This window comes from Dermacentor albipictus, chromosome 1 (genome assembly GCF_038994185.2).
Source record: "Dermacentor albipictus isolate Rhodes 1998 colony chromosome 1, USDA_Dalb.pri_finalv2, whole genome shotgun sequence".
In the NCBI taxonomy this organism is placed as follows: domain Eukaryota; kingdom Metazoa; phylum Arthropoda; class Arachnida; order Ixodida; family Ixodidae; genus Dermacentor; species Dermacentor albipictus.
Window position 1 is genome coordinate 421547231 of NC_091821.1, and position 18514 is coordinate 421565744.

General features: G+C 46.0%; 1 protein-coding gene across 1 annotated transcript in view; it reads right to left on the bottom strand.

The window, feature by feature from the left end:
* Window positions 1-18402, bottom strand: part of LOC135896733 (metallo-beta-lactamase domain-containing protein 1) — a 31922-nt gene extending 13520 nt beyond the window's left edge. Inside the window, exons 1-4 of the mRNA XM_065425233.1 lie at window positions 18048-18402; window positions 17612-17776; window positions 17117-17279; window positions 8298-8461 (exon numbers count right to left, since the gene is read on the bottom strand). Of these exons, the coding sequence (XP_065281305.1) occupies window positions 8298-8461; window positions 17117-17279; window positions 17612-17755 (471 nt within the window). The 5' untranslated portion in view covers window positions 17756-17776; window positions 18048-18402. The remainder of the gene's footprint in view (window positions 1-8297; window positions 8462-17116; window positions 17280-17611; window positions 17777-18047) is intronic.
* Window positions 18403-18514: the final 112 nt, after the last annotated feature.

Genomic DNA, 18514 nt, shown 5'->3' on the forward strand with positions numbered 1-18514 from the left:
ATCAGAAGCCAGGTACTATGTTGACTGTGCACTCTTCATTCAGAGCAGAGATTATACTTCTCAAATCATTTCAAAACTGTGACATCACATAACAACATTGCAATGAACACAAAATAACTAAGCCCGTTGAAGGATTAAACAAAAATGCATAACAAGCAAAGGAAATAAACATCTCTGCCCCTTTAAAGATGCACAGTAGTTAATGACAATTGCTACCAAGATAGAAATGTTCTGTCAAAGCAGGTTTGACACCATGTCACTGCACTGGTGTGTCATAGGTGTCGTGATCCCTTGCTCTTTTCAACTTTGAACATTTCACAGCAAGCAGTAATTTTTTACGCACTCAACAGAGATCTTGTCCACTTGCCGTCTACGCCTCAGACGTCATTGTTCTTTACACCTCATGCAAAACCTCGCAGCCCTTGAAAGCCTGGTGTGAGGTCCTCAGCCCCTTTATAAAGAAATAGTTGGGTTTAACATCTGCAAATTACACAGTGAATAATGAGATCAAACGCTGTAGTTGGGGGCTTCAGATTACATTTTTATCCCCGGGGTTTCTTTTATGTGCACCTAAATCAAAGTACATGAGCATTTTTGCATTTTCTCCATTCTAAATGCAGCTGATGCAGCCAAGAATCGACCACGCGATTTTCTGCTTAGCAGGACAACATCAAAGCACAGTACTTGTTGGATTTATAGAACACACAGTGAGTAACAGTACAGTTAAATTTAATTTGAACTCAATTTTAATTTTTTAATATAACTTAGGTAATAGCCCACCTACAGTCAGTACATAAAAATCAATCTCACGCTTCACTTAGAAGTGAAGCGGAAATTGCTTTTTTTTCCCCATGTGGAATTTCAGTACTTCAGTGAGCGCTGGTTTGTCTGGTTCAATAAACTTTAAATCCTCTAAATTTTCCTAACGGACAAACTTCACTAACACTCAAGCTGCAGTAGGTGCTTGGCTTCTGCTGGTGTAATGGTGCCTACACTTGACTATTGGTTGCTAGGCGACCTCAAACTTGGGTCAGGTGTTAAGGATTGACGTAATCTGTAATCTACCAGCTGTTTTTGCCTGTGTTCTTTAGCTTGCCATATTTGAATACGGCTAAACCTCAATTTACCAAAGTTTATGCAGCCCGATAATTATTTACTTAAACTGAGATGCACTACATTGAAAACATTTAATACACTCACATGAATAACATTATACTTCAGCAAACAACAGATGTAATTTTTACCTGCCTCTGCACTTATTGTGCATATCCTAGACAGTGAGCTCATTGAGTGCGCCAAGGCTTTTCTCCATGGCAGCGGCAAACCATAACAGGCCAAAGCTGCCTGTCACTCAAACGGAAATCTGGCATACCTATATCTTCGCTATATTTCCACCCCCAAACATCATTAGTTTAAGCAAGACATTGAGTGAACTTTCCTTTCTTTAGGGTTTTCAACACATAAGGCTCTAAGATCTTGCACAGCCAAACATTGTTACAACAAAGTCCCAATTCCATTGAAAAATATCTGATACCCTTTAAAAGCATATATCAGTTGTCACACACTGCTACTGGCCAAAGAAATGTTCAATTTATTTATATGTATGTACACTGTATGTGTTGAGGAATCCATTGTGGCAATAAAATCAAGTTGAAGCTCATGAGCAGACTCAACATTTATTTTAAGCCATGTGCCTGTGTCATTTCCCTCTGCAACACATATGTGCTACCACATAACCCCCCCCCACTACAGAGGTGGAGACTCGTTTCCTAGTGTACATACTTGCATAGGAACGAACACTGCATTTTGCTAAACCTAGTTTTATAAAATATAGATTAGTTTTTCTTAAATTGAGGTGTGACAGCATGTATGTTGAAAAAAAAAAACATAATACTAAAGACAGCAAGTGAGAGAGGACACTAAAAAGCTTATTTAGCGAACCAAGCACCTTGAACAAGAGTTGCCATTAAGGTCACTAATAGCCAAAAATATTGCCAGCTTTTGCAGCAGCAGCATGGTGAGACTTGGGGCCTTATAACGTAAAACTATTCCATTACGACATTATTCCTATATCAGGACATCAAATTTATGCAACTGTCGATGCAAGCATTGGGCCTTGACCTGCAGCATTGTTTGAACAGCCCAATCAAGTGCTCTCCTCGTTTATAGGTGGTCACTTCTGTTTGCTTTCAAAGCTAACACCATTGCCTACCTTGAGAGGTTTTTTTTATCTAATTGCCTCACAAGAGGTAAGGATAATGCAAAAGTGGAGAGGTTTTCGGTGGGGCCGAGCTAGCATAGAGAAACTAGATAACCGGGTGAGGCAAGAGGTACCAGCATCTGTGGTTGGTCCGCTTCCCCTTGCTTAGCTTGCAGGGACATGTCGAAAATCGCAGCGGTGTGCAATGAGGAGCTAAGGGTGGACCCAGGTCTTTGGGACTGAAAATCGATTCAAATTTGAGTTTTCAATTTTTAACTACTGCGTTCCTGACACGCTTCCACACCTATCTCCGAAATTTGGTTACAAAATGCCGCGTCTAGACAAGAGTCAGCAAGTGCTGCCCTTTAAATTGGAGACAAATTGCGCCCGATCTTTGTCACGCATAATTCGATAACCATAATTCGAAAGCTCACATTCCTGGCTTTCTTCATTTGTTGGTCGGCAACATTGCAGGCACTACTATTGGCCAGTTTGAGGATGTAACCAAGATGGTGAGCGATGATCGGCTCCAAGGACCATGAGCGCCCAAACGACGAAAGCAGCCGACACCTTGTTTCAAATCTTGCAACTGCGACGCTAGATATGCTGGAGGTCCGACAAAGCTTACTCCGTGAATCGTTCGAAGCCGAAACGTACAAGATGCAAGAAATTTCTGAAAGCGATTCCATTGTCGCAGTCAGCACACGATACCCGGCAGCTTGCCGCTGAAGTTGTACCGCCGCTGAAAATCTACACCTCAGCTGCTCTGCTGAATCACGCATCTCCGCACGCCGGTTCCACTCACGTAAGAATTGACAGGGATGTCGTAACTGAAGAGGAAGTGGATAAGATGAGACACAAGAGCAAGCTAAGCTTGACAAGACCGTGCCTGTGCCAACCACTGAGCGAAAGATTTGGCGTTTTGTTGAAGATCCGACCGCTAATAGTGTATCAGCCTTGGTCGCGGAGCCCGCTGCTCTGTACATTGTAATCGAACTTTCAGCTGTGAACAATCTTCTCGGCGTTCTCTCATGCAATACTTGCCAGTGGTAGCATAGCAATCAGGATTACGGTCCCGCCACAAAACTGACTACAGTTTGCAAGATCTGTGGTGAAGTTGCATTGGGATGGAGCTGGCAGGAAATTGAGGGCCCGGATACATGCAATCCTTTTGAAGTGAATGCACTCGCAGTGCGTGCTATGTTGTCGACTGGCAACAGCTATGACACCTGGTGTCGACTGATGGCTTTTGATGCAGTTTTCTTAAACTTTATTTCAATGTATCAGATGTGAAATATTTCTTTTGTTTCCTCAAAACTACAATTTTGATGACAATGCCGTATCTCTAGTGCATTATTTCTGCTTGTACTTGCGCTATCACTGTAAATTTTTTTTACCAGAAAGGCATAGCTGTGTAGAGTGTAAATTTACAAATTAACTCTGTTGCATTTATTATAAAATTTTTTGATAATATCTCTTTTAGTAGTTAGATGGATTGTTGCTTCTGAAGTTTCAATGTTTTCATTGCACTCTTGGTTAGTTCCTGATAATTTTCATATAGGAATTTTTATTATGCCATATAAAGTTTTGTAAATAGCTCATCTACAAGCAAATTATGCAAAAAAAGCTGAATTTCTTCAATTTCTATAAAGTTATTTACTCTGCAGGAAAACTGATTGTATATTTAAATTTAGCATCCACCCCCGCATCCCCAGATGACAAGAGAAGAGGTGGTGATCTTCCGAAAACTAGACCGGCACATTCCCGCACGGCACCCTGCTACACGCCACGTATCCTACGAGCTATACACACTAATGCGCCTTCTGCTCTACGCCCAATACCCTCTACCACATGGTATGGGAATGTCAACAAAACGCATCGACACCGCCCATCACCGGACCAACCGTCGAGCAGTGGGAGGCCCAGCTGACAAGCTCGAGCCCTGAAGACCAGCATCGCCTGGTGAGCAGGGCCAAGCTATCAGCTCAGGCCCACGGCATCCTGGACTAGGGACGCCGCCCACCTCGGACGATTTTACCGTCGGCTCATTTCTACTAATAAAGTTTATTCCTCCTCCTAGCACGTTGAAATACATAAACTTAGCAAGTTTCATCAAAATAGATGAAGAATTAAAAAAAAAAGATTATAGTGCAGGGTCCCCCATAAAAATGTCACTACAATGAATCCACAGCGAAGAAGACTTAGCATAGCACAAGGGATCGGCAAAGCTATACTGCCATATAAAAATTCTTATAATGCAGAAAGATTTTGAATCTTCCCAACAGCTCGAGTTAGCCAGTGCAAGAGCAATTGGCATTCAGCCTTCTTCTATTCTTTTCAGAACAGAACACTCTCCGGCTATCCCCCCCCCCAAATTCAGTTGGGTATATTAATGAATCTAAAGTGCTTACGCATCACTTTAACATGATGAGCCTTTATGGGTTTGTGACCACCCATGACAGCCAGGCGAGGTGGGCAGAGTCTGAAAATGTTTTACAAACAGCAGAAGGCTAATCAGAAGAAAGGTGTAAAAGCAGAAATAATTTTTTCTTTCATTTGATCTCATCATGCATTAACAGTGTGCACATGCTGTATCAGATGGGGGAGTTTCTTGCAGCTTTAGTGACATGATATGACAGACAGGCAAGGGTGATGACGAATGTGGTGTTTTGTGGCGCAAGGGCCAAATATGACAAAAGAGCACCAGGCCGGTGTTAATGAGTTCGCAGTGGAGTTATGAATAACGAGAGGTAGATGTTACGTGACTGTAAAGGGGCCTAAAAAACAGCTGCTGTAAACTGCATAAAACTTATACGAGATAAAATTATGCCAATGGTTAATGAGCTGTACAATGGACACGAAAGATCATTGCGAAATAATGATGATATAGTAAAAATATGTCAGCGATAAACATTTGCAAGAAGCGCTACTGCCTTAACAGAGCCCTTGAGATGCAAGGGCCTGGAGGCATGTGGTATACAAAACTACTACGACAGCGGCATCCTCCGGAAGGAAGATGTGCCATGAATTTATGGGGCTAAAAACATGCAAGTCGACATCATTCAAGAATCCTACAACTGTTTTGGTGTCAAAGAATGGTTCTGCACCAAGAAACATTACAGGATGGAGAGGGGTGTGCTGGCGGTATACAAGAGGGAAATCTTTCTTTCGCTCAGCTTCGGCTTCCCTACACTCCAGGAGGACGTGGACAACAGTCAGCCTCTCACCACATCTACCACAGGTTGGAGGCTTATTTCCAGTCAGTAAAAAATTATGGGTGCCATAGGTGTGTCCTATTCTTAGTCGACAGAATAGGAAATCAGTATGTTGCGTTTTCGTTTAGGGGGGACAGAAACCTAACTGTGGCTTAATGAAGTGAAGCGTATTCTTTGTTTCCACGTCCCAGAAGCGTTGCCAGTCGCTTCACAGTTTCTTTCGCAAGAAAGGCTTCAAATCTGCGACAGGGACAGCAGCGGTAGGAATAATAGCTTGCAATGTGAGTGGTGGGGCCATTTGGTCTGCTAGCACATTACCCTCGATGCCTCTATGACCAAGCACCCAGCATATAAGGGCATGCTGGTTAGATATATATTACAACGTCTCTGTAGGAGTGACGTTTATTTAGCCCGAGTACTCGGTGTCGAACCAGCAAAGGCACACACCCGATGGTGATGATCACACACGGAACTGAAGATGAGAATCGATCAACGTGGGATTATGATGATAATATACAGATGAAGAAAAGTGTAATAAATGCCCATAATATATGCTCTACAGAGAACGGAATAGAGCTCAGTAAGTAGTGGGTTTTTGTGTTTACAGAGTGACTTCAAGGCTTTTACGACGCTTACCGAGTCTGTAAATATAATTGTTTTTTGAAGTTTTGATTTCCTTATTGGCGGCGAGGAGTTACGGAGTCGCCATCTATCGGAAGCGCCCCGCTGGCGTAGTATGAGGGATCACGTGGCGCGTTCCTCGTAGGTTTTGCTGTCAGCGCTCACTGAAAACACCTACGCGAGCTCTCCCGGACATTTCTCTAGTACTTTCGAAACGAGAGAAGTTTCTTACTGTCTAAATAATAATCTTGGGCAAACTGAAAGCACACAATCGTTTACAGATGGTATCTCTTTACCGTATACATACAGTGAAGGCCACTGCGCGCGGTTGCCGCGATGGAGTCTCCTGAACCGGCTTCTTGCGTGAAAGGTAGGTAAACGCTGAGAGCAAACTATGTGAAATATGTTCTTATAGTGTTTGTATAACTAAATGGAGTGTAATAGAACGAAGCCTCAATGCAGCGATCGCGCAGATTCACAGCGACCGACTGCGCGTCTGCATGCTTGTCCGCGCACTGTTTCGCTTTCCCTGCGCGCGCGTTTTCGCACCGTGCCACGAGCTTTAGGTCGCAGAATATGAGCATTTGACAGTATACAAGCAACCATTGTTGCGTGGGCACTATCACAGCTGTTCAAAAATGATTTCATTGTAGAGACTTCGACGCCTATGGGGACTGTGATGTGCCGTCGCGACGATTCAATCTTTTTTTTTCTTCTAAATTCTTTGACCTTTCAATACTATTTCTCGAGTTGCGTCGCACTGTATGTTTATCGGCGTTCTCAGCGTGCAATTTCCCGCTGCTTCTTTTTTGTAATCCAGTGCATTAATTCATAACACAAACATGACCATATGCCATGCTTTTTTTTAAATGTGCTTCTTACCACTGCCTTTCCACTCCACTGAACTTCCCAGTATCTATAGCATCGACAAGTTCATAGACCAAACCGTCACGGCATTAGTCGGGCAGCGGACTCGGGCGAGCGTCTCAGTGCGCGTTTTCAGAACATCGCAGATTGGGCGCCGTAGCAGAAATCTTCCTCGCGTCTGTGCTTGCTGCATACCCAAGTTGTAGCCGATGACTGTTTGCCGGTTTTATGTTTCACGAGCCAAGCTTCACGCAGCTTCTTGTCCTGCGGCTACGTGTGAATAACGGTGACACCGGCCTCCGTTACATGCGTCCGGCCCTGCGGCACCGAGCAGTAGCCTACCATGTTGCGCGCCTTCAAAGGCAGTCACTACCTATTGTAGTGCTTTCAAGCATTGTAAAGGAGACACTCGAAGCGGGAAAATTTCGCCACTAAATGAGGACCGCAGCATACGAGATAATTTAAACTCGTTTTCAGCTTGCTTTGGCGTGCCCGAAGCAGCCGATGCGGCCACTATGTCCAGGTGATCCCTCCTAGCACGTCACGCCGACGGTGGCGCCAGCTTTTCCAGTGGTGGAGCTCGAGGCCAATATGCTTCACAGTCAACAACAGTGCCTAGGCCGCAGCCACAAAGATACTTGTTCCCATGTGCATTACACCAGATTCTGAGAAGGATAGACCAACGGCTGCATAAGACACCCCGGCATGCGACTTAGAAGCATCTGTGTAAAACTCCGAGCAGAACTACTTGTACAGGAGTTCTAGGAAATGCATTTTAATATGTGCCCCTGGAGCATGCTTAGTGACCTCTACAAGGGATGTAACACATTTTATAAGCTGCCATTGCCACAGCAGTAACAGATTCGCTGGAGCCAAAGGACAATGTTCAAGCACTGGAACACCCATTTCCTCACTAAGGTTCCTCACACGCAAAGAGAACAGCCTTCTTGCTGCAGGTCATTATAGAAGAGTGTGGAAGCGGTCATATCATTTATGGACGAATGAGCGCAGCTCGGACTGCAACTTCCTCAAGGGAAGTTCGTAATTTTATTTGCCGGCATGCAACGCCCTTATCAACACTATATGGCTAAGCCGTGCATGGCTACACGCGGGAGGGTCCAACCCTCGGGTGCTAGGGTTTGTGGTGCGCAACACACCAAACGCCTGCTGATGCAGACGTCTCTGGGGGACTGGCAAGGTCGGCATGGCCCAAAACGTTTTGACTAATCATGGACGGCTAATGGAAGAAATGGAATAGAAACAGATTGCCACAGCTTTACATTATAGCCACAGCTTTACATTAGAGCACCTTTGCAGTAAAACTATAGTAGTCTGTTTCTCTCACAACCTGAGCAAGTCAGCTGACTCAAGGTGAAGAAGGATGAATATATTACGTTTTCAAATGTGCACAGCTGGTACACGTCTCCACTGGACACTGTGGTGCCAATGATGTGGGTGGCCCTCTGGAACAGATTTAGGTTTCCGACATGGTCCGAATGACCATGGGTGCAGACCACATAGTTGATTTCATCACAGGACACACCGAGCCTTGCGAGACCTGGAAACAAAAGTGACCATGCTCAAAAGTAACCAAGCATGGAAGGTACCAGTCATTAGCAAAACTAAACTTTATAAATTACTGCTGCAGTAGAATACATTCTGACAAGCCATTTGCAAGTCAAACAGGGAACCGGTGAAAAAGCCATAAATTATTTTTGTTGTGTAAAGGCTGCTCTAGATTAAAATGCCAGATTTGTACATAGAAAATGTATGTTTACACTACCAACTGCACTGGCTGTACACATGCATTAACTGTTTATTGAATATCCACACTATATAATCTGGCTGTTGAAATCTGTGCACTCAAGTAAGCACACCAAGAAATATTTCATTTTAAGCACAAGCAGGTTCTGCAGCAACAATTTCTTAGCCAATGTCTGCTGCTTAAACAGTGGAAATGAACATGAGTGTCCTTCTGTGGTTAAAAAAGTTTTCATTAAATTCTGGGGTTTTGCATGCCAAAACCATGATGCGATTGTCAGGCACGTCGTAGTGAGGGACTGCGGATTAATTTTGGCCACCTGGGATTTTTAATACACCCAATGCACTCCCTATGTAGCGTTGCCTTGGTGAGGGCATAGTCTGAAATTGCAAACATACTCATTTCAAACAGTACACACGTGTTAAAGTCAGCATGAATTTGGCAATATTTTTAAAGGAACCCTGAAGTGAATTTGAATTACAGATGCGTGTCTCAGACCATCTCACAGAGGCCCCCACTGTTCTATAAAGCCACATTACAGAGGCAGTTTACACATAAAATGCAGAAACAGAGCGGATACACGACAAGTGGAGTGACTAGATCTGTGCTTGTGTAAAGTGCCGAGTGTGACAAGCTAATAACATGTATGTGCTTGACTGATGCCCTTAGAGCTATATTGACTTCATTGAAATTGAACTGACTAGTTTAATGAGAGTTTATCAGGTACACGAGGTGCCACAGTTGACAACTGTGGGTTAATTTTAACCGGTTAGTATTTCTTAACATGCACCTATAAACTTGAGCACATCAGTGGTTCTGCATTGCATATTTGAAAGCAAAAGCCCGGGCTGGGAACAGAACCCAAAGCCTCACGTTCTGAAGTATAATGCCACATCTGCCAAGTCACCAATAATGGAGGCATACATGGTGAAATACACAGCAATTGTGTTTCGTTACCTATTTCATAGAAAGCGTGCTTATGCTGCTACCTGTATGAGCGATGTCGAAAAAGAAAGGCAGTTTAGTAGGCGCACAAGTCCTATTAAGTAGCTTGCCAACAGGCCTCTTTATGAGGAACTACCCTTGGGTTACTTTCAGTATTGTCTTTAATGGCTTACAATATGTGCCCTAGAAGGTGCCACAAATGCACCTGCATAAGGCAAGTTAAGCTCAATGTCAAAAGAATCTGGTGATCTTGAAGAAGACCGACATGCACAGAAGTCAGCATCTGAGCAAGCTGGAATACTGAATGCCAGTCCCCTGTGTGCAATCGAGAGACTGAAGCAGAAGCTTGATGTGGGCAAGTTGGTTTAACATACTTGAAGAAAAAATAGTGCTACAAAGACAGGATTTAAAAGAAGAACATGTATGATGGTGCCTGTCTGTTGTACATGTTCTTCTTTTAGTCCGTGTCTTTGTAGAGCTGTTTTTTCTTCAATCAGGAGATTATACACTGAGTGCAAGACCTATATGTCAATTTAACCACAGCACTGCTGTTCAACACAACACAAGCTTGGAAATGTGTGGAATCGCTTGCACATCCTTATCCACCTCAAGCTTGGGTAACACTATATACTTTGTTTCATACTTAGCAGGCAACGCTATGAAAGCTAGAGAGACTTCTCTCACTGCTCGCATTCACAACCAAAAACAGTGCATCACATATGAAAGATATAGGCAAGCATCACATGATTTTAATAATAATAATATTTGGGGTTTTACGTGCCAAAACCACTTTCTGATTATGAGGCACGCCGTAGTGGAAGACTCCGGAAATTTTGACCACCTGGGGTTCTTTAACGTGCACCTAAATCTAAGCACACGGGTGTTTTCGCATTTCGCCCTCATCGAAATGCGGCCGCCGTGGCCGGGATTCGATCCCGCGACCTCGTGCCCAGCAAGCCCAACACCATAGCCACTGAGCAACCACGGCGGGTCATCACATGATTTTATGTAACATTAAGTGCCACACATTTATGCCACAGATCCGAACATACTGTCACAAGACTGAAGGGGCTGGCAGCATCGGTTGAACAATGATGACAGCAATGAAGTGGCCAGAGGCACAAAAGAGCCTTGCATCCGTTGCAGCTACTTGTGGTTACTGTAGAATTGTACATAAGCTAATTGGAATTTCAAAATATACGCTATCCTCATAATTTATTTCTTTGTGAAGGTGCTGGGTAGCACAAGAATATAGCAGGTGATGCGGAGACTCTTCACTTGTTCAAAGCGTTCACAAATTTTAAACAACAGCATTGACCGTGGTACATTCCATGAAGACAAGTAGATTAAACACATTGTCTCGTTCCCTTCCGAGATATGAGAAATCTTGTGGGATTCGGTCATTTCGGTGTCAACTTTTCGACACAGGCTTAGCACATCCTGTATGTAGGAAATGTACGATTCAGTCGACGTCTGGACGTAGGATCTGAGCTTCTCTTCAGCCTGCCAAACTCATGAGGCTTCGCTTTGCAAGTGTGTCAACTGGTCAGATGCTCTTCCTGCATTGAGTACCACACGCGTACCATTCCTTTCAGGTAAAATATCACGTTGGCTAACCTCAGCATGGGGTCCCACCTGCTGTGGTTGCTGAAGCAGTCATGTGTGGCAATCCAGTCTTCAACATCCAAGCCATCTGGACCAGAAAAGGTTCCCGAGTCTCGTGGGTGCGAAAAAATCACAGGTGCCTGTGGCTGTTGTGCCATCATTGCTTCGTCGGTCATCGCGGAACAATCGAGACGGCAACTGCCTTGAAGTTCCATGCGTGGTTGACGGAGTTTGCACAAAGGGCAGGCTTACCCCTAGGAAGGTCAACATGTGGCATCAAACACAATTGCGAGTAGTAAGAACGTTAAAAAAAAAAAGCGATCTAAAACATTCCCTTGTCTTGTGGGCAGACATACATTGGACAGATTGGTCAATGTTTGAATGAAAGTGTACGAGAACACAACCAGTATGCTTGCATAATGTGAACAGCATGTGGAAACTTCACTGCGCGCCGCTCAAGGACTGCTTGCAAGCCAGAACTTGAAATAACTACCGTCAGCAAGTGCCACACACAACAAACAGACAGAGAAATCTTTGAAGCATTTCACATTGTGCCACGATAAAATGGCATATGTTCTAGTGCACTGACCATAGCACTAGATGACAAAGAAATCGCACTTTCAAAAAAGAACTTTACGTGCATGCAACTTGTTGTAAAGAGGAAACACCATGCAGCACCGTGCATTTCGCTTATTCTCACTATTTGTGCTTTTCTGTCACTCATTAAACAGTTGATAGACTGCACTTCATGTGTGTCCAGTGTCCAGGGCTGGGCAAAGATACTTTGCAAATGTATCATGATACGATACAAGATACTACCGCAATTATTGTATCCGACACAGTACTTTTCATTTGTATTGTAAGATACTTCAATAATCGATCCTCTGAGCTCGTGCTGAGTAGCAAAACCCCATAGCCACTTGGCCACCAGGGCGAGTATAATGGTTGTAGTGCAGGCATAGAGTTGCTCACTATAACACCTAGAGGGAAATCTGGCGCCACCATCTATGGGAGTTTCCTTTGGAGTGCTGGGCCGTCATGGGAATGATGGTATAAGTGTCTGCGAGGCTTGTGTTGACTGCTGTTGTAAGAGGTCTCGTTTAAAACGTAGATATGGCTATACAAATAATGCGCTCTTAAAGTAAAATATTCATACAGTGTTTTCATTCACCCATATTACATCTTCCAATGAAGTTCATTTATCTACGATACATAACCAAGCAAAGAAAAGCAAGAACAGACAATGAACTGTTCCAAAGTGAATGCGAATCTCGTCCGTCCTCAAACTTTAGTGGCCTACTGATACCTTTTATGTCTCATATACTGTTGTGCCATTACCACAAGCCCGGATTCCGAATCTGCAAGATGCGGAATCTATCCTGCGAGCGCCATAATTCTCCCTTCACAAGACAAGATGCTGCGCCGTCGTGCGGGAGAAGCCTCGGCGAGCAGCGTGTTTTGACGTGTCCGCGTGTGCCCGACAGCCCGGCGCCGCACCTCCCTTGCCTGGAGGTCACCGCGCGCGCGAACTTTGAACCGGGTGGCCAGCGCGGTCGCTGGTTGGACCCCTCGGACGACCGTCGTGTGCTGACTTTGTATTGGGCCGTTTGAGTGACAATGGGCCTCGGGGATTATAAAAGCAGCGACACGCCGCTCGAAAACAGGATCTGCCGACCCCACCGGGAGAGAGTGTCGCTCCCGACTGGGGTGAGATGTGTAACGCGTTTTCGCCGGACGTCGTCGTGCGAGAACAGTCGCGTTTGTTGTGAGCACTCGGCCCCAGTGCCGACCCGTTCATGTCCTGTATGATAACCTGTATATAATGTATAAAGTCCCTTTTGTTATTCTCATCGACGCCAGGCTCGGAGTCATCGCTACCAACGCTCTGTCACGAAACGGGTGACGAGCGCTACGGGACCACAAAGCCGTAATCGTGGTGCAGCGGTACAAGTTCGTAACACTGGTGGCACCGGTTGGGTGTCGTAACACTGGATGGCAGCTACGGGATTGACCGGCATCAGCTACCTCGGCGCGGTGAGTGCCTGAAGTTTACCTCAAACACCAGACTTTCTCTGACACAGGTTATAGTAGCTTAGGGAAGGATTTGGTGTTGCATTGTGATAACCTTGAGTGTTTCAAGCCTAGTAAGAGTGTTTTGGAAACCAGGGGATGCTGAGGGGGTAAACAGGGCAGTGTGTGAAATACTTGCATATGTCTTACTAGTAGCATTATAGTAGCGTTCGGCAGGTATATTCAAAAAGGGCAAACAGCAGGAGGACAGTGTGAACGATGGAGAAGTACAAGGTGAAGGAACTTCTCGAAATTTGTGAGGAGTTGGGCATTGAGTTGGGCTCAACCAAAAGAAAGAATGCGATCCTTGAGGTCATGAGGACTGGGGACGTAACGGCTGAGGAAGCCGCAGAGGCCTGGGCGGATATCAATGAACGTCGGGAAAGGGAGGAAAGGGAGAAGGAACGTTGCGAGCAGGAAAGGAGAGAACAGCAACGTCGCGAGGAGGAAAAGGAGGAAAGGAGAGAGATTCGTGAGCACGAGCTTAAAATGAAAGAGTTGGAGAACCGAAATAACTCGCCGGCGCCTAGTCTCACTTCTAATGTTCCCAGAATACGCGATCAACTTCCACCCTTTGTCGTCGGAGAGGATATGGCCAAATACCTCGTGAAATTTGAGCACGTGTGCGAACGGAATAGCATTGAGCGATCCCTCTGGGCACAGAATCTGTTAGCGTTGCTTCCTGGGGAGGCATCAGACGTAATAACTTGCTTATCGAAAGAGGCGTTTGAGAGCTACAGTGATGTGAAGGAAGCGCTACTGCGGAAGTACAAATTGTCGCCCGAAGCTTTCCGGCAGAGGTTCCGGTATGCAAAGAAGGGTAAGGAGTCGAATGTTGACTTCGCGTTTCGTCTAAAAGCCGACCTGGTGGAATGGCTGAAGGGCGAAGAGGTTTTCGACGACCGCGACAAAATTGTCGAATGCATCGCGTTGGAGCAGTTCTACCGTTGCATTGATGAGGATGTCCGGCTCTGGCTGCAAGATAGGCTAAAGGAGGTTAAGCTAAACAAGGCAGCAGAGTTAGCGGAAGAGTATTATACCCGCCGCAGCTTGCACAGCAAGGCAGTGCGCATAGAAAAAGCAGATAGAAGAGATGGGTTTTACGGGAAGCCCGACGAACGGAAGGAAATCACGCGTGGCGAGTTTCGGGACGACGAGTCCCTTCCCAAAGAAACTGTAAGGGTTGGACAGAATGCATCTCAGAATGATGACGATGGTCCGAAACAGCGAAACGAAATGACGCGTTCTTTTAAAAAACGGAAACCGTTAACCTGCTACAATTGCAAAAAGCAAGGGCACATCGCTGCAAGCTGCCCAGAGAGAATTGCTTTTGCAACGATACAGGAAACTCGCAAAAACATACGTCTATTGGAGCCCTATGTGCAGGAAATTAAGGTAAACGGCAAGAAGTGCCGAGCACTGCGGGACTCTGCAGCAACTATGGACGTTGTTCACCCGTCTTTCGTCTCCTCGAGTGATTTTACGGGAGAGTGCGTTAGGATACGGCAAGTGGCCGAGAAGGAGAGTGTCTGTTTACCGATCGCAACGGTTATCATTGAAGGAGAGTTTGGGAAACTTAACACCGAAGCCGCTGTGTCAGCCGCCCTCCCGGAGCAATTTTCCTACCTCTTCTCAAATAGCTCGGAGCAGCTGCTGAGGGATCAGGGCAAATCATTCTTTGCCGACGTGGCGTACATGGCCCCCACGCGATCCAAAGCGCGCCCGCTGTCGAGGGAACTTGACTTAGCGTCGGTGAGCGAAAGGCGGTGCGGCACACGGACTGATCAGGGTAACTTGAGTGGCGAACAGTCACGGGAGAGGCAGAGCTCGGAGGCTGGCCTAGACGAGCGGGTCCTGGAAGTGAGTGGGAGTGACGCGTGCAGTGCTAGCCGCGATATAGACTCGACGCCGCAATTAGGCGACGCGGGCTCCACACTCGCTCCGGTTTCCGCCAGCTGGCAGGAGCAGGCTGCAGTTGAAAGGGAAACTCGGATTCGCGAACAACAAGAAGATTGTTCACTAGCCGATCTGAGGAAGAGCGTCAAACGGGGAGTGAAAAAAAAGGAGGTTTCATTTGGCAAGGAATCTGGCTTATTGTACCGCCGCTACATGGATAAGCAGGGTCGCAAATATAAGCAGCTTCGGATTCCGCGAAAATATCGCCGGGAAAAATGAATGGCCTCATTTGCTTCCTCAGAAGTATGTTTTCGGTCCAAGTGATTTCAAGGGGACCATTCTATTTGTAATTATTATTGATGATTAATAATTGTTTCTATTTTGTTGCGTTGATAATTTGAAAACTGGTTGTTTGAGCCTTGTGTACTGGATCGTACACCTGCCTCCTGTTGCAGCGGGAGCAAAAGGGGGATAGCTATTTAGTTAGGTTGATTTGAATTATGGCCTTGTCTGGTGTTTGACGGGAGACAGAGGGCACTTGTTCGTGTTGGGTGTTGCCTTTTGCCGGTCGGTTTTGCAAGCTGCAGAACGACCAAGCGGGACCAGTGGCGAGAAGCAAGGTCTTAGGAACGACCCGAGCGGAGCTGGTCAAGGTGCCTTGGCGACGACGTGGTGAGCAGAGCTCCTGTCCTGGCGAGTCGGACCTGGGCACGTGATGTTCCCTGGCGTCCCGACACTGGACGTGAACTTGGACGAGCCTGACGAACGTGCGCGCCTGGCATCCGAGCCACGTGGAGGCAGCTCGTCTTCCCGGCGCCTTATCTGAGGGCGGGGATGCTGTTGTGCCATTACCACAAGCCCGGATTCCGAATCTGCAAGATGCGGAATCTATCCTGCGAGCGCCATAATTCTCCCTTCACAAGACAAGATGCTGCGCCGTCGTGCGGGAGAAGCCTCGGCGAGCAGCGTGTTTTGACGTGTCCGCGTGTGCCCGACAGCCCGGCGCCGCACCTCCCTTGCCTGGAGGTCACCGCGCGCGCGAACTTTGAACCGGGTGGCCAGCGCGGTCGCTGGTTGGACCCCTCGGACGACCGTCGTGTGCTGACTTTGTATTGGGCCGTTTGAGTGACAATGGGCCTCGGGGATTATAAAAGCAGCGACACGCCGCTCGAAAACAGGATCTGCCGACCCCACCGGGAGAGAGTGTCGCTCCCGACTGGGGTGAGATGTGTAACGCGTTTTCGCCGGACGTCGTCGTGCGAGAACAGTCGCGTTTGTTGTGAGCACTCGGCCCCAGTGCCGACCCGTTCATGTCCTGTATGATAACCTGTATATAATGTATAAAGTCCCTTTTGTTATTCTCATCGACGCCAGGCTCGGAGTCATCGCTACCAACGCTCTGTCACGAAACGGGTGACGAGCGCTACGGGACCACAAAGCCGTAATCGTGGTGCAGCGGTACAAGTTCGTAACAATACTTGTACATGCAATAACAAGATCTCATAATTAAACCTGTTTTTGTGTTATAATGGAGCTAACACAGCTTTTTAGGTGCTGTTTTTGTAGAGAATGAGTCAGACGGATCAGTGACAGACAGAACGGCGCTTGCCAGGCATGTCTACAAGGTTTCCTGGCTCTCCTACAACAATGCTAATCCAAACTCACAATATACCTGCATTCCCATGCATACTACAGTGCAGCAGCGCCAAATTTCCTTCTAGGTAATAAGGTTAGAAACTCTATGAGTGCTGGTTTGTTAATCATGGCTTTCCAATGTTCTAAGTGGAGAAACGCAGACTTGGCAAATAAATGCAAGGCACATATTCCTGATAGATTCTCCTGCAAGCACAAACATCTGTACAAAAGACGACAGCAAAGTACCCAGATAATGCACTGATAATTCCCTCACCACAGATGCGGCAGAATGGTACTTACTTTCCACAAGGAAGTCCTTGTCCCAAGCAGACAGTGTATCCACAATGATATTGAAGCCAGGTCCACGTACGAGGGTGGATGTCCCATTAGCTACCATGGTGCGTCTATCATTGCTCAACAACGAGTATCCTTCCTTTATGACGTTTATGTCATAGTCCATTTTCTGTGAACATGAAAAAAGGAAAAAGACAAAAAAAAGATTACTATTGATGTGCACCAAGTTGCAGAACTATTACCGTACTTGAAATCTTAAGTTATACTGCACTTGTGTAAAGCCAAACGAGATGCGCGCAATAAGCATGAACTGTAGAACTGCTGTTGCCAGCGAAACTGACTGGTCGACAGCTCCTTTCCACCGTCCTGCGGGTATTAAGCAAAAGTTTTGGCTGCTGACACACAGTTGATTGGCAGACTGAATCTTCCAGTAAGGCGCTTTAAAACTTGGCATCGGCTGGTAACTAACATGAATGTGCTGTCGCCGAGTGTAAAGCTCACCGGCTGTCTCTCCCAAGCAGAGACGAAAAAATCGACGACGGGAGATCTTCCGCAACTCCCAGACTCGCTCACTAACGCTTCCTTGACAGGATCCTTGATAGCGATCGCGGGGTGAGCCGCTTCTTTACGGCAGGCGCTTCGCATCTCTCGTCTCCGCTCGGTCGCCTGCGAATGAATGAAATAGTTACATATGCGCTTATCAAGTGCTGCCGCGTGCTGTACCAGCAGAAACAGTCACAGCAATCAGCGTCACACGCCACGATTGCGGTCAACAGCGCGCAATCACGCCATCGACGGTTCGAGTAAACAATCAACAACAAAAACCCGCCAGTAGTTACAAGGGAAGAGAACAATGCATGCAGAGGCATTGGCAGGGGACCATCATTCTAGGTCCATTTGGAGGTTTAAAATATATATGCCTGGTGCATGGACTTACTTGACTGCTATGGACGCTCAAAGGCTATTTGAATCGAGGTCAGCGATGTTAATAGAGTTCAACGCAGCAACGCGAACTTGTCTCGCGGTTCACAAAAGGAGCAGACCGTGCAGGGTACACGCGGCCACTAGTAATACATTCGTTGTGGTTTCGGCCTAACCCTTTCCGAACAAGACAGGCGAGATTGACGCGTCGTTGGCGTCGCGGCGACCGTGTTTTGACAGGATTTTATTTTACGTTGCGGATTATAATTGCCCAATATTATAATCTAAACATCACGTCACGTGCGAATTATTTTAAATGCTGATTGCAAGCAATGTTTTAAACGTGTTCAAAACATTTAGAGTTTTCCCATTGGCTAAGCATGCCGCCACACTCAAAACAAAAACCATTTTATGAAAATATATGATAAAAATATTTTAGTAGTTATTGCAAAACTTGTCAAAATTGAATACTTTTACTTTCTG